General features: G+C 38.1%; 1 protein-coding gene across 5 annotated transcripts in view; it reads left to right on the forward strand.

Annotated features, from left to right (window-relative positions):
* LOC105479922 (integrin subunit beta 1) overlaps window positions 1–15,048 on the forward strand; it is a 59,423-nt gene that overhangs the window by 35,449 nt on the left and 8,926 nt on the right. For 3 of the 5 annotated variants that reach the window (XM_071070247.1, XM_071070246.1, XM_071070245.1), the window contains 6 exons: window positions 71–160; window positions 1,670–1,837; window positions 2,010–2,209; window positions 11,999–12,237; window positions 12,455–12,677; window positions 13,663–13,895. In XM_071070247.1, coding sequence (XP_070926348.1) covers window positions 71–160; window positions 1,670–1,837; window positions 2,010–2,209; window positions 11,999–12,237; window positions 12,455–12,677; window positions 13,663–13,895 — 1,153 coding nt within the window. The remainder of the gene's footprint in view (window positions 1–70; window positions 161–1,669; window positions 1,838–2,009; window positions 2,210–11,998; window positions 12,238–12,454; window positions 12,678–13,662; window positions 13,896–15,048) is intronic. The other 2 variants (XM_011738255.3, XM_011738251.3) reach the window with 1 other exon arrangement.

Genomic DNA, 15,048 nt, shown 5'->3' on the forward strand with positions numbered 1-15,048 from the left:
TTGCTCAGTAGATGCTAATTGGTTGAATGAATAGTAGATGTATTTTACGTGTTTTATCTTTTAATTGCAGGAACTGAAAAACTTGATCCCTAAGTCAGCAGTAGGAACATTATCTGCAAATTCTAGTAATGTAATTCAGTTGATCATTGATGCATACAATGTGAGTACATCTTAAATAAGATCAGTTTTGGACAATACCCTGTTTAGAATACTTTCTTCAAAGAAAGTGAAACTTCCTTCATACACACCTTAGCGAGCCCAAAGTACTACAGAAATCTTAAATCTTAAAGGCATATTCTGATAGAATAGATGACTTTTCTGATAGAAAAGTTGTGTTTTTTTTTTTTTTTTGGCCAATTCTTTTCCCATATATTCAGAGGATATAGGTACACATACACTCATATATACATATACCATAAAATACATAAAAATGTAAATATACGTGTGATTTGCCTATTTCAAAAAGATTTATAGTGTTGTTTTCTCCTCACAGATGGGAGGAAGTTGAATTGAAATTAAAGAGGAATTGGCTTCTCCTTTTTGAGCATAATTCAGTGTACTTCAGTCACACTGAGTTAGCCTTAATTAGTGATCATTTAAATAATCTGAAGGCAATTGTAATATTACGGTAACCCTTGTGTGCCTCGTGCACCGCTTTCAGCCCCCATCCCCCTAACCCTTTGGCAGCTTGAATTTTAGACATTTTTACCTCATGTCATGGGGGTACCATAATACTTGGGAAAGGCCTGACTGGGAGGGGTTTTTACGAAGGTTTTTAAGGTTTTACTGGTTCCACAGCTTTTCCATTCTCCCCTGTTAGATAATTCTCCTAACCCCTGTTCTTTCAGGGGTGTGAACAAGAGATAGCTTGCCATTTTACCCTTCTCCATTTGTCCTGAATAGTCTCATACGTTAAACAAGCACTGGTTTGAATCCTTGGGGGATTTTGGGTTTTTTTGTTTGTTTGTTTGTTTTGGCTGGGCTACAATGGTTCCTTAAGCAAATTTGTTCCTAGACTGCATAGTTGATTGTTTACCCTAGTCTGTAGTTAGCTGGAGAGGTAGAACTGCAGAAATGCCATTTTGCCAATGGGGAAGACAGCATTTATTTCACTTTTTTTTTTTTTTTTTTTTTTTTAGATGGAGTCTCGCTCCTGTCTCACCCTCCCGAGTAGTTGGGATTACAGGTGCATGCTGCCACGCCCGCTTATTTTTTTTATTTTTTTTTTATTTTTGTATTTTGGCAGAGATGGGGTTTCACTGTGTTGGCCAGGCTGGTCTCCAACTCCTGAGCCCAGGCAGTCCACCTACCTCTGCCTCCCAAAGTGCTGGGATTATAGGCGTGAGTTACCACGCCCAGCCTGTTGCACATTCCTAAGACTTCTCCTGATCAGCAGCGGCCCTCCACACTGTGTGATCCTGAGTATTTTAACTCAGCGGTTAAAACACGAATACTCTTTTCAGTTGTGTATTTTATTTTACAGATTGGATCCTTATTAATTAAAACCTATTTCTCTGGCCTCTGTGTTTTCTAGTTGCTCAATTGGATTTGGCTTGTAAATATTTTATTGAAATATATTTTTTTCTGAATAGTTTATTTATCCATTGGTTTTATGCATTCAAGTAGATTTTGTTTGACTTTTCCTGTGTATAATTAGGCATTCTTTTAGTCCCTTTCCTCAGAAGTCATTTTGGAAAACGGCAAATTGTCAGAAGGAGTAACAATAAGTTACAAATCTTACTGCAAGAACGGGGTGAATGGAACAGGGGAAAATGGAAGAAAATGTTCCAATATTTCCATTGGAGATGAGGTATGTTGTATTTCCATTGGAGATGAGGTATGTTGTATAATATAATGTATGAGGTATATATTTTCTGTAGAAAACATTGGTTATTTATAAGCAAAGTTAGTTTGTACTTTGAGAAACATTAAAATAAGTGAGCAACTTTTTGAAATATTTTTTAGTAGATTTAAATTGCTTAATTGTTAATCTTTTTTTTCCCTTCAAGGTTCAATTTGAAATTAGCATAACTTCAAATAAGTGTCCAAAAAAGGATTCTGACAGCTTTAAAATTAGGCCTCTGGGCTTTACGGAGGAAGTAGAGGTTATTCTTCAGTACATCTGTGAATGTGAATGCCAAAGCGAAGGCATCCCTGAAAGTCCCAAGTGTCATGAAGGAAATGGGACGTTTGAGTGTGGCGCGTGCAGGTAAGCTGGGCGTTGTCAGACAGTGACATAGCTACATTGGTTTAGAGAGTACAGGCAGGTCATATTTTGGGACATCCAGAGAATATCTCTCTATTTGGAGCAAATATTTTTTCCAACCATGGTTGCTCACCACAAGATCAGTTTGATGATCTTGTGTGTGATATTTATATAAAGTTCCTTCCTGCCTTTTTTTCTTAAAGTGATTACTCTTTAAAAGATTTTATAGCCATGGAAGAAGTATATTCAACAAGTTGTCAAGGTAGTGTTTCTCTCATGTGAGAGCAATCTGAATTTATTAGAACAAAATAAGCTTATGTAAAATATGTTTATAGAAAAATAAAAACATCAAACCGGTGATGGTGATTTTGTTGGGGAAATGGAATTATGAAGCAATAGAAGATGTTTGTCTTGTACTACATGTATTTCTGCATTGTTGGAATTTAAAAAAAAATAAATATGTGTTGTAAAATAAAAAAGAGAAAATGGTATTTTCAGCATGTAGTGTCTAATACTAAGAAAACTAACAAAATTACTTCAGATTTTATTTTCACACTGTGGTTATTTTTTGTAATTGAAAATTAAAAACTGAGTATACTTTGAATACAGCTTTCTCCGTAAAAGAATAGGAAGAGGGGAGAGTGTTGAATCCAGTGTTAGCCCCAAATGACTAGGCTTAGAAGGCTGTTGACCGTGAAAGAAATACATGGCTGTAGCTCACTATCAGTTTTTAATTGTCTGTGCTAAGTAATAATTTAAATGTTAGAATTTTTTTATCTTCCATGTTGTACATATCCTGTTTTAATCATGCAGGCCCATTTTTAGTAAATGTCATTTAACCAAAAAGATTATCTTGAAAATACTTTGCCTTTCTTTCCTTTATATTTTTACCAGATACAGAATCAGTGCAGTCAGTGTCCGTGAGCATTATGTGTTCTAAAAATACACAGGGAACCTGAAAAGTCTGCACCTGTAGGATAAATTTGTTTTTAAATAGTATACTAGTTATATTTTTAAGTGGTATGCACGGTATGTTTTTCTTCAACTTCCATATACTTTTTTGCATGTGTAATTGTATTTTTTTAGGCTAACAGACCATTGCTTTAAATTTAGACAGTTCATCTGGAATAGTAAATGTAATAGCATATACTATTTGAAAATGTAACTAATGTACTCTTTAAGTTTATTCTGCCTTTCCACATGTGTCATTCACTATTTATTGCTAGATTACATTTTCATCTTGACCAAAATGGTTACTTTCCTGAATAAATTTTTTTCCTAGACTCTTGCACATATTCCGTATGAACTCAAGTTCATACGGAACTGAAATGTACATGTGTGCCTGTGTATATTTGTCCATGCTGGCACATGTGTGTACACTTTACTACATGTCTGTGACATGTGGCATGGACACTCCCACCTAATAGATTGGTAGCTTGAAGAGATTTTTTATAGTTTTATTTCCTTTCCCAGTTTTTCTCTTTTAAATTATTTTCCCCTCCAAGATTCTTCTTCTTCTTCTTCTTCTTCTTTTTTTTTTTTTAATTATACTTTAAGTTCTAGGGTACCTGTGCACAACTTGCAGGTTTGTTACATGTGTATACATATGCCATGTTGGTGTGCTGTACCCGTTAACTTGTCATTTACATTAGGTATATCTCCTAATGCTATCCCTCCCCCCTCTCCCCACGCAATAAACATACATGTGCATGTGTCTTTATAGCAGCATGATTTATAATCCTTTGGGTATATACCCAGTAATGGGATGGCTGAGTCAAATGGTATTTCTAGTTGTAGATCCTTGAGGAATCACCACACTGTCTTCCACAATGGTTGAACTAGTTTACAGTCCCACCAACAGTGTAAAAGTGTTCCTATTTCTCCACATCCTTTCTAGCACCTGTTGTTTCCTGACTTTTTAATGATCGCCATTCTAACTGGTGTGAGATGGTATCTCATTGTGATTTTGATTTGCGTTTCTCTGATGGTTAGTGACGATGAGCATTTTTTCATGTGTCTGTTGACTGCATGAATGTCTTCTTTTGAGAAGTGTCTGTTCATATCCTTTGCCCACTTTTTGATGGGTTTTTTTTTTCTTATAAATTTGTTTGAGTTCTTTGTAGGTTCTGGATATTAGCCCTTTGTCAGATGAGTATATTGCAATAATTTTCTCCCATTCTGTAGGTTGCCTGTTCACTCTGATGGCAGTTTCTTTTGCTGTGCAGAAGCTCTTTAGTTTAAATAGATCCGGTTTGTCAATTTTGGGTTTTGTTGCCATTGCTTTTGGTGTTTTAGTCATGAAGTCCTTGCCCATGCATGTGTCCTGAATGGTATTACCTAGGTTTTCTTCTAGGGTTTTTATGGTTTTAGGTCTAACATTTAAGTCTCTAATCCATCTTGAATTAATTTTGTATAAGGTGTAAAGAATGGATCCAGTTTCAGCTTTCTATATATGTCTAGCCAGTTTTCCCAGCACCATTTATTAAATAGGGAATCCTTTCCCCACTTCTTGTTTTTGTCAGGTTTGTTAAAGATCAGATGGTTGTAGATGTGTGGTATTATTTCTGAGGGCTCTGTTCTGTTCCATTGGTCTATATCTCTGTTCTGGTACCAGTACCATGCTGTTTTGGTTACTGTAGCCTTGTAGTATAGTTTGAAGTCAGGTAGCGTGATGCCTCCAGCTTTGTTATTTTGGCAATGTGGGCTCTTTTTTGGTTCCATATGAACTTTAAAGTAGTTTTTTCCAATTCTGTGAAGAAAGTCATTGGTAGCTAAATGGGGATGGCAATGAATCTGTAAATTACCTTGGGCAGTATGGCCATTTTCACGATATTGATCCTACCCATGAGCATGGAATGTTCTTCCATTTGTTTATGTCCTCTTTTATTTCATTGAGCAGTTTGTAGTTCTCCTTGAAGAAGTCCTTATCCCTTGTAAGTTGGATTCCTAGGTATTTTATTCTCTTTGAAGCAATTGTGAATGGTAGTTCATTCATGATTTGGCTCTCTGTTTGTATGTTATTTGTGTATAAGAATGTTTGTGATTTTTGCACACTGATTTTGTATCCTGAGACTTTGCTGAAGTTGCTTATCAGCCTAAGGAGATTTTGGGCTGAGACAGTGGCGTTTTCTTTTTCTTTTTTTTTTTTTTTATTATTATTATTTTTAATTTATTTTTTATTATTATACTTTAAGTTGTAGGATACATGTGCATAACGTGCAGGTTTGTTACATATGTATACTTGTGCCATGTTGCTGTGCTGCACCCATCAACTTGTCATTTACATCAGGTATAACTCCCAATGCAATCCCTCCCCCCTCTCCCCTCCCCATGATAGGCCCCGGTGTGTGATGTTCCTCTTCCTGAGTCCAAGTGATATCATTGTTCAGTTCCCACCTATGAGTGAGAACATGTGGTGTTTGCTTTTCTGTTCTTGTGATAGTTTGCTAAGAATGATGGTTTCCAGCTGCATCCATGTCCCTACAAAGGACACAAACTCATCCTTTTTGATGGCTGCATAGTATTCCATGGTGTATATGTGCCACATTTTCTTAATCCAATCTGTCACTGATGGACATTTGGGTTGGTTCCAAGTCTTTGCTATTGTGAATAGTGCCGCAATAAACATACGTGTGCATGTGTCTTTATAGCAGCATAATTTATAATCCTTTGGGTATATACCCAGTAATGGGATGGCTGGGTCATATGGTACATCTAGTTCTAGATCCTTGAGGAATCGCCATACTGTTTTCCATAATGGTTGAACTAGTTTACAATCCCACCAACAGTGTAAAAGTGTTCCTATTTCTCCACATCCTCTCCAGCACCTGTTGTTTCCTGACTTTTTAATGATCGCCATTCTAACTGGTGTGAGATGGTATCTCATTGTGGTTTTGATTTGCATTTCTCTGATGGCCAGTGATGATGAGCATTTTTTCATGTGTCTGTTGGCTGTATGAATGTCTTCTTTTGAGAAATGTCTGTTCATATCCTTTGCCCACTTTTTGATGGTGTTGTTTGTTTTTTTCTTGTAAATTTGTTTGAGTTCTTTGTAGGTTCTGGATATTAGCCCTTTGTCAGATGAGTAGATTGCAAAAATTTTCTCCCATTCTGTAGGTTGCCTGTTCACTCTGATGGTAGTTTCTTTTTCTGTGCAGAAGCTCTTTAGTTTAATGAGATCCCATTTGTCAATTTTGGCTTTTGTTGCCGTTGCTTTTGGTGTTTTAGACATGAAGTCTTTGCCCATGCCTATGTCCTGAATGGTACTACCTAGGTTTTCCTCTAGGATTTTTATGGTATTAGGTCTAACATTTAAGTCTCTAATCCATCTTGAATTAATTTTCGTATAAGGAGTAAGGAAAGGATCCAGTTTCAGCTTTCTACTTATGGCTAGCCAATTTTCCCAGCACCATTTATTAAATAGGGAATCCTTTCCCCATTTCTTGTTTCTCTCAGGTTTGTCAAAGATCAGATGGCTGTAGATGTGTGGTATTATTTCTGAGGACTCGGTTCTGTTCCATTGGTCTATATCTCTGTTTTGGTACCAGTACCATGCTGTTTTGGTTACTGTAGCCTTGTGGTATAGTTTGAAGTCAGGTAGCATGATGCCTCCAGCTTTGTTCTTTTGACTTAGGATTGTCTTGGAGATGCGGGCTCTTTTTTGGTTCCATATGAACTTTAAAGCAGTTTTTTCCAATTCTGTGAAGAAACTCATTGGTAGCTTGATGGGGATGGCATTGAATCTATAAATTACCTTGGGCAGTATGGCCATTTTCACGATATTGATTCTTCCTATCCATGAGCAAAAGACAAGAACCACAGGATTATCTCAATAGATGCAGAAAAGGCTTTTGACAAAATTCAACAGCCCTTCATGCTAAAAACACTCAATAAATTCGGTATTGATGGAACGTACCTCAAAATAATAAGAGCTATTTATGACAAACCCACAGCCAATATCATACTGAATGGGCAAAAACTGGAAAAATTCCCTTTGAAAACTGGCACAAGACAGGGATGCCCTCTCTCACCACTCCTATTCAACATAGTGTTGGAAGTTCTGGCTAGGGCAATTAGGCAAGAGAAAGAAATAAGGGTATTCAGTTAGGAAAAGAAGAAGTCAAATTGTCCCTGTTTGCGGATGACATGATTGTATATTTAGAAAACCCCATTGTCTCAGCCCAAAATCTCCTTAAGCTGATAAGCAACTTCAGCAAAGTCTCAGGATACAAAATTAATGTGCAAAAATCACAAGCATTCTTATACACCAGTAACAGACAAACAGAGAGCCAAATCAGGAATGAACTTCCATTCACAATTGCTTCAAAGAGAATAAAATACCTAGGAATCCAACTTACAAGGGATGTAAAGGACCTCTTCAAGGAGAACTACAAACCACTGCTCAGTGAAATAAAAGAGGACACAAACAAATGGAAGGACAGTGGCGTTTTCTAAATACACAATCATGTCATCTGCAAACAGGGACAATTTGACTTCCTCTTTTCCTAATTAAATACCTTTTATGTCTTTCTCCTGCCTGATTGCCCTGGCCAGAACTTCCAACACTGTGTTGAATAGGAGTGGTGAGAGAGGGCATCCCTGTCTTGTGCCAGTTTTCAAAGGGAATGCTTCTAGTTTTTGCCCATTCAGTATGATATTGGCTGTGCATTTGTCATAAATAACTCTTATTATGTTTGAGATACGTCCCATCAATACCTAGTTTATTGAGAGTTTTTAGCATGAAGGGCTGTTGAATTTTGTCAAAGGCCTTTTCTGTATCTATTGAGATAATCATGTGGGTTTTGTCTTAGGTTCTGTTTATATGATGGATTACATTTATTGATTTGCGTTTGTTGAACCAGCCTTGCATCCCAGGGATGAAGCCAGCTTGATCATGGTGGATAAGTTTTTGATGTGCTACTGGATTCAGTTTGCCAGTATTTTATTGAGGATTTTCGCATCAATGTTCATTAGGGATATTGGTCTAATATTCTCTTTTTCTGTTGTGTCTCTGCCAGGCTTTGGTATCAGGATGATGCTGGCCTCATAAAATGAGTTAGGGAGGATTCCCTCTTTTTCTGTTGATTGGAATAGTTTCAGAAGGAATGGTACCAGCTCCTCTTTGTACCTCTGGTAGAATTTGACTGTGAATCCATCTGGTCCTGGACTTTTTTTGGTTGGCAGGCTATTAATTATTGCCTCAATTTCAGAGCCTGTGATTCGTCTATTCAGAGATTCAAGTTCTTCCTGGTTTAGTCTTGGGAGGGTGTATGTGTCCAGGAATTTATCCATTTCTTCTAGGTTTTCTAGTTTATTTGCATAGAGGTGTTTATAGTATTCTCTGATGGTAGTTTGCATTTCTGTGGGGTCGGTGGTGACATACCCTTTATCATTTTTTATTGCGTCTTTTTGATACTTCTCTCTTTTCTTCTTTATTAGTCTTGCTAGTGGTCTGTCAATTTTGTTGATCTTTTCAAAAAACCAGCTGCTGGATTCATTGATTTTTTTTGGAGGTTTTTTTTTTTTGTCTGTCTCCTTCAGTTCTGCTCTGATCTTAGGTATTTCTTGCCTTCTACTAACTTTTGAATATGTTTGCTCTTGTTTCTCTAGTTTTAATTGTGATGTTAGGGTGTCAATTTTAGATCTTTCCTGCTTTCTCTTTTGGGCATTTAGTGCTATAAATTTCCCTCTACACACTGCTTTAAATGTGTCCCAGAGATTCTGGTATGTTGTGTCTTTGTTCTCGTTGGTTTCAAAGAACATCTTAATTTCTGCCTTCGTTTCGTTATGTACCCAGTAGCCATTCAGGAGCAGGTTGTTCAGTTTCCATGTAGTTGAGCGGTTTTGAGTATCTTAATCCTGAGTTCTAGTTTGATTGCACTGTGGTCTGAGAGACAGTTTGTTATGGTTTCTGTTCTTTTACATTTGCTGAGGAGTGCCGCACTTCCAAATATGTGGTCAATTTTGGAATAAGTGTGATGTGGTGCTGAGAAGAATGTATATTCTGTTGACCTGGGGTGGAGAGTTCTGTAGATGTCTATTAGGTCTGCTTGGTGCAGAGCTGAGTTCATTTCCTGGATATCCTTTTTAACTTTCTGTCTCGTTGATCTGTCTAATGTTGACAGTGGAGTATTAAAGTCTCCCATTATTATTGTGTGGTGAGTCTAAGTCTTTTTGTAGGTTTCTAAGGACCTACTCTATGAATCTGGGTGCTCCTGTATTGGGTGCACATATATTTAGGATAGTTAGCTCTTCCTGCTGAGTTGATCCCTTTTCCATTATGTAATGGCCTTCTTTGTCTCTTTTGATCTTTGTTGGTTTAAAGTCTGTTTTATCAGAGACTAGGATTGCAACCCCTGCTTTTTTTTGTTTTCCATTTGCTTGGTAGGTCTTCCTCCATCCCTTTGTTTTGAGCCTGTGTGTGCCTCTGCACGTGAGATGGGTCTCCTTTATACAGCACACTGATGGGTCTTGACTCTTTATCCAATTTGCTGATCTGTGTCTTTTAATTCGGGCGTTTTGCCCATTTACATTTAAGTTTAATATTGTTATGTGTGAGTTTGATCCTGTCATTATGATGTTAGCTGGTTATTTTGCTGGTTAGTTGATGCAGTTTCTTCCTAGCATCAATGGTGTTTCCAGTTTGGCATGTTTTTGCAGTGGCTCGTACCGGTTGTTCCTTTCCATGTTTAGTGCTTCCTTCAGTAGCTCTTGTAAGCAGGCCCGGTAGTGACAAAATCTCTCAGCATTTGCTCGTCTGTAAAGAATTTTATTTCTCCTTCACTTATGAAGCTTTGTTTGGCTGGATATGAAATTCTGGGTTGAAAGTTCTTTTCTTTAAGTATGTTGAATATTAGCCCCCACTCTCTTCTGGCTTGTAGAGTTTCTTCCGAGAGATCCGCTGTTAGTCTGATGGGCTTCCCTTTGTGGGTAACCCAACCTTTCTCTCTGGCTGCCCTTTACATTTTTTCCTTCATTTCAACTTTGATGAATGTGAAAATTGTGTGTCTTCAAGTTGCTCTTCTCGAGTATCTTTGTGGCATTCTCTGTATTTCCTGAATTTGAATGTTGGCCTGCTTTGCTGGGTTGGGGAAGTTCTCCTGGATAATGTCCTGAAGAGTGTTTTCCAACTTGGTTCCATTCTCCCCAACACTCTCAGGTACACCAATGAGACATAGATTTGTCTTTTTACATAGTCCCATATTTTTTGGAGGCTTTGTTCCTTTCTTTTTACTCTTTTTTCCTCTAAATTTCTCGCTTCATTTCATTCATTTGATCTTGAATCAATGATACGCTTTCTTCCACTTGGTCAAATCGGCTACTGATGGTTGTGCATGTGTCACGTAATTATTGTGCCATGGTTTTCAGCTCCATCGGGTCATTTAAGGTCTTCTCTATGCTGTTTATTCTGGTTAGCCATTCGTCTAATCTTTTTTCAAAGTTTTTAGCGTCTTTGCGATGAGTTCAAACATCCTCCTTTAGCCCGGAGAAGTTTGTTATTACCGATCATTTGTAGTCTTCTCTCAACTTGTCAAAATCATTCTCCGTCCAGGTTTGTTGCGTTGCTGTTGAGGAGCTGTGTCCCTTTGGAGGAGAAGAGGTGTTTGATTTTAGAATTTTCAGCGTTTCTGCTCTGGTTTCTCCCCATCTTTGTGGTTTTATCTACTGTGGGTGTCTTTGATGATGGTGACGTACAAATGGGGTTGTGGTGTGGTTGTCCTTTTTGTTTGTTAGTTTTCCTTCTAACAGTCGGGACCCTCAGCTGCAGATGATGGTGACATACAAATGAGGTTTTGGTGTGGATGTCCTCTCTGTTTGTTAGTTTTCCTTCTTTGTTAGTTTTCCTTCTAACAGTCAGGACCCTCAGCTGCAGGTCTGTTGGAGTTTGCGGGAAGTCCACTCCAGATCCTGTTTGCCTGGGTGTCACCCGTGGAGGCTGCAGAACAGCAAATATTGCAGAACGGAAAATGTTGCTGCCTGATCCTTCCTCTGGAAGCTTCATCTCAGAGGGGCACCTGGCTGTATGAGGTGTCAGTCGGTCTCTACTGGGAGATGTCTCCCAGTTAGGCTACTTGGGGATCAGGGACCCACTTGAGCTGGCAGTCTGTCCGTTCTCAGATCTCAAGCTCCATGCTGGGAGAACCACTATTCTCTTCAAAGCTGTCAGACAGGGACATTTAAGTTTGCAGAAGTTTCTGCTCCCTTTTGTTCAGCTCTGCCCTACCTCCAGAGGTGGAGTATACAGAGGCAGGCAGGCTTCTTTGAGCCACGTTCAAGCTTCCCGGCCGCTTTCTTTGCCTAGTCAAGCCTCAGCAATGGTGGACGCCCCTCCCCCAGCCTCACTGCCACCTTGCAGTTCGATCTCACTGCTGTGCTAGCAGTGAGTGAGGCTCCGTGGGCGTGGGACCCTCCAAGCCAGGCGCGGGATATAATCTCCTGGTGTGCCATTTGCTAAGATTATTGGAAAAGCACAGTATTAGGGTGGGAGTGTCCTGATTTTCCAGGTACTGTCACAGCTTCCCTTGGCTAGGAAAGGGAATTCCCCAACCCCTTGCACTTCCCTGGTGAGGCGATGCCCTACCCTCGTTCGACTCACAGTCTGTGGGCTGCACCCACTGTCCGACAAGCCCCAATGAGATGAACCCAGTACCTCAGTTGGAAATGCAGAAATCACCTATCTTCTGCATTGCTCATGCTGGGAGCTGTAGACTGGAGCTCTTCCTATTCGGCCATCTTGGAACCTCTTAAATTATTTTTGTTTTGTGTGATTGCAATTTTGGAATGTTTCTTCAGGTGCAACGAAGGGCGTGTTGGTAGACATTGTGAATGCAGCACAGATGAAGTTAACAGTGAAGACATGGACGCTTACTGCAGAAAAGAAAACAGTTCAGAAATCTGCAGTAACAATGGAGAGTGCGTTTGTGGACAGTGTGTTTGTAGGAAGAGGGATAATACAAATGAAATTTATTCTGGCAAATTCTGCGAGTGTGATAATTTCAACTGTGATAGATCCAATGGCTTAATTTGTGGAGGTAAGTAAAGGACCTGAAGTGGTTGTAAGACGTGATCTCATCTAATGCCACAAAAAATCTAGAGTTTACTTGGTGCATAAGTAGAAGAGGGGTAGCTCGAGGGTCAGTTCTGCCCCAGGTATACTTTCTCACACGTTGTTGCTTATTTTACTTTTCAGTCAATACTGTGATTGTATATTTTTACCATTAGTTTGAGAAATGATATGCTTAATTGCAGGAAATGGTGTTTGCAAGTGTCGTGTGTGTGAGTGCAACCCCAACTACACTGGCAGTGCATGTGACTGTTCTTTGGATACTAGTACTTGCGAAGCCAGCAACGGACAGATCTGTAATGGCCGGGGCATCTGCGAATGTGGTGTCTGTAAGTGTACAGATCCGAAGTTCCAAGGGCAAACATGTGAGATGTGTCAGACCTGCCTTGGTGTCTGTGCTGAGCATAAGTAAGTATTTCCTAATTGCTTGAAATAGTTGATACTTCCACTTGGCTCTCCAAAGCCTGTGTTGTTACTAGAACCGGAACAGTGCCAGTATTAGAATATACTATAAATAAAATGCCTGCCACGTGGAAGCCTACTCTTTAATTCCTAAAAGTTTTTTCTCAACAGCTAGTATGTATTACATGGTATGAAGTGTGTCATGTGAGAGTTGTACTATTATTTTGATCTGAATATGGTAGATAATTGAATTTACATGGTAACCTTTATTTTGGCAATTAAGATTTAATTTAGTTTGTCATTACCAATTTCTTAATTACTATCTTTTGACAAAACTAAGCCAAATTAAAGATTTTTCCTCTTGAAGGATTATTATACTAGTAACATATTTAAATTATTTAAATATTATGATTTTGGCCGAGGACAGTGGCTCACACCTATAATCCCAGCACTTTGGAAGGCCGAGGCATGTGGCTCACTTAAGGTCAGGAGTTTGAGACCAGTCTGGCCAATGTGGTGAAACCCCATCTCTACTAAAAATACAAAAATTAGCCAGATATGGTGGTGTGTGCCTATAATCTCAGCTACTTGGGAGGCTGAGGCATGAGAATTGCTTGAACCCGGGAGGCAGAGGTTATAGTGAGCCAAGGTTGTGCACTGCCTGGACGACAGAGCAAGACTCCATGGCAAAAAAAAATTATTATGATTTTATGTTACATATTTAATATGTGATAGGGCTAATTTATTTTACTATCTTTTATTAATAGCGTTTTAATTTGAACTGTAATAAATCTTTTATTATGGAAATTAGCATCTTTTTACATAATTTTTCTATCCACAAATGTAATGCATCTCTTCATTTAGTCAGATCCTCCTTCATAGCTGTTTGTTCAATTTGGTCACAAGAGTTTAGCATGGGAAATATGTTTAAGCAAATATTTATTGAAATAATAAAATTTAAATATAATAATATGTTTTTTTTTTTTAACAGAGAATGTGTTCAGTGCAGAGCCTTCAATAAAGGAGAAAAGAAAGACACATGCGCACAGGAATGTTCCTATTTTAACATTACCAAGGTAGAAAGTCGGGACAAATTACCCCAGCCAGTCCAACCTGATCCTGTGTCCCATTGTAAGGAGAAGGATGTTGACGACTGTTGGTTCTATTTTACATATTCAGTGAATGGGAACAATGAGGTCATGGTTCATGTTGTGGAGAATCCAGGTAGAAATGCGATGATTGCAAACATTCTTTTCATATCTTGTATGTCTTGTTTCTGCTTATTTAGGCCTAACATCCAGAAACAGTCTCCAGCTGGAATATTTTAGGTCAAGTTGGGAAATTTTTCATCTTTCAAAGCTTAAAATATTACCTAATTAACTGTATAAGAAATAAGGAAAACAGAGTTCCACTTTTAAGTTTTCTAAGTGGAGAGTTTGAAGATTAAATGCAGTGATTTATATAAGACACTTAGAACGATGCCTGACACCAAGTGCGTAGTAAGAGTTTTTTTTTTATGATTGATGATTTTAAAATTAGAGCTTGATTTAAGTTTGAATACTAGGAAAGATAATTTGTTAAAGGATATTAATATAAAGTGTTGATTTTGTTCAACTTCTCTGAAGGTGAAACCTTTTTTTTTTTTAATCTTAGTTTTCCTGGTAGCCTTTTTGTAGATTCTTTAGAATTTTCTACCTTAGTGTACATGTTTTTGTGTAAACATAAGCTTTCATTTCTCTTGGGTAAATAGTAAAAATGGCATTTTGGAGCATATGGTAAGCATATGTTTAACTTTGTAAGAAGCTGCCAGGTTCTTAGAGTCCTGTAGTGTTTTGAATTATCATCTAGGTGTTTTGCAAATATTGTCTCCCAGCCTGTGCCTCCTTATCGTTTCATTTTTTTAAGTGTCTTTTGAACACCACAGGTTTTAATTTTGATTAAGTACAGTTTACCAAGTTTTTCTTTTGTGGCTCTTATTTTTACATTGTCTTTCAGAACTCTGCCTAACCCAAGATTTTAAGGATTTTTCTCCTGTGTTTTTTTCTAGAAGTTTTATAGTTTCTGGGGTTTCACATTTAGATCTATAACTCATCTTTAGTTATTCTTAGTGTGTGACAAAAGGCTCAGTTTTTTTCATATCAGTGTCCACTTGTTCTAGGGGCATTTGTTGAAAAAAGACTGTCCTTTCTCCACCTTTGTTGAAAATCAGGTGACCTTACATGTGTAGGCCTGTTTCTGACTCTATTCTGTTCCATGTATCTGAGTGTCTATCTGTTAGCTATACCACGTGGTCTTGTAGCTTTCTTTATAGCTAGCCCTGAAAGCAGGTAATAAGAGTCTTTCAACTTTATTATTTTACAAAAGTGTTTTTGAGACA

Source organism: Macaca nemestrina, chromosome 9 (assembly GCF_043159975.1).
Source record: "Macaca nemestrina isolate mMacNem1 chromosome 9, mMacNem.hap1, whole genome shotgun sequence".
Classification (NCBI taxonomy): domain Eukaryota; kingdom Metazoa; phylum Chordata; class Mammalia; order Primates; family Cercopithecidae; genus Macaca; species Macaca nemestrina.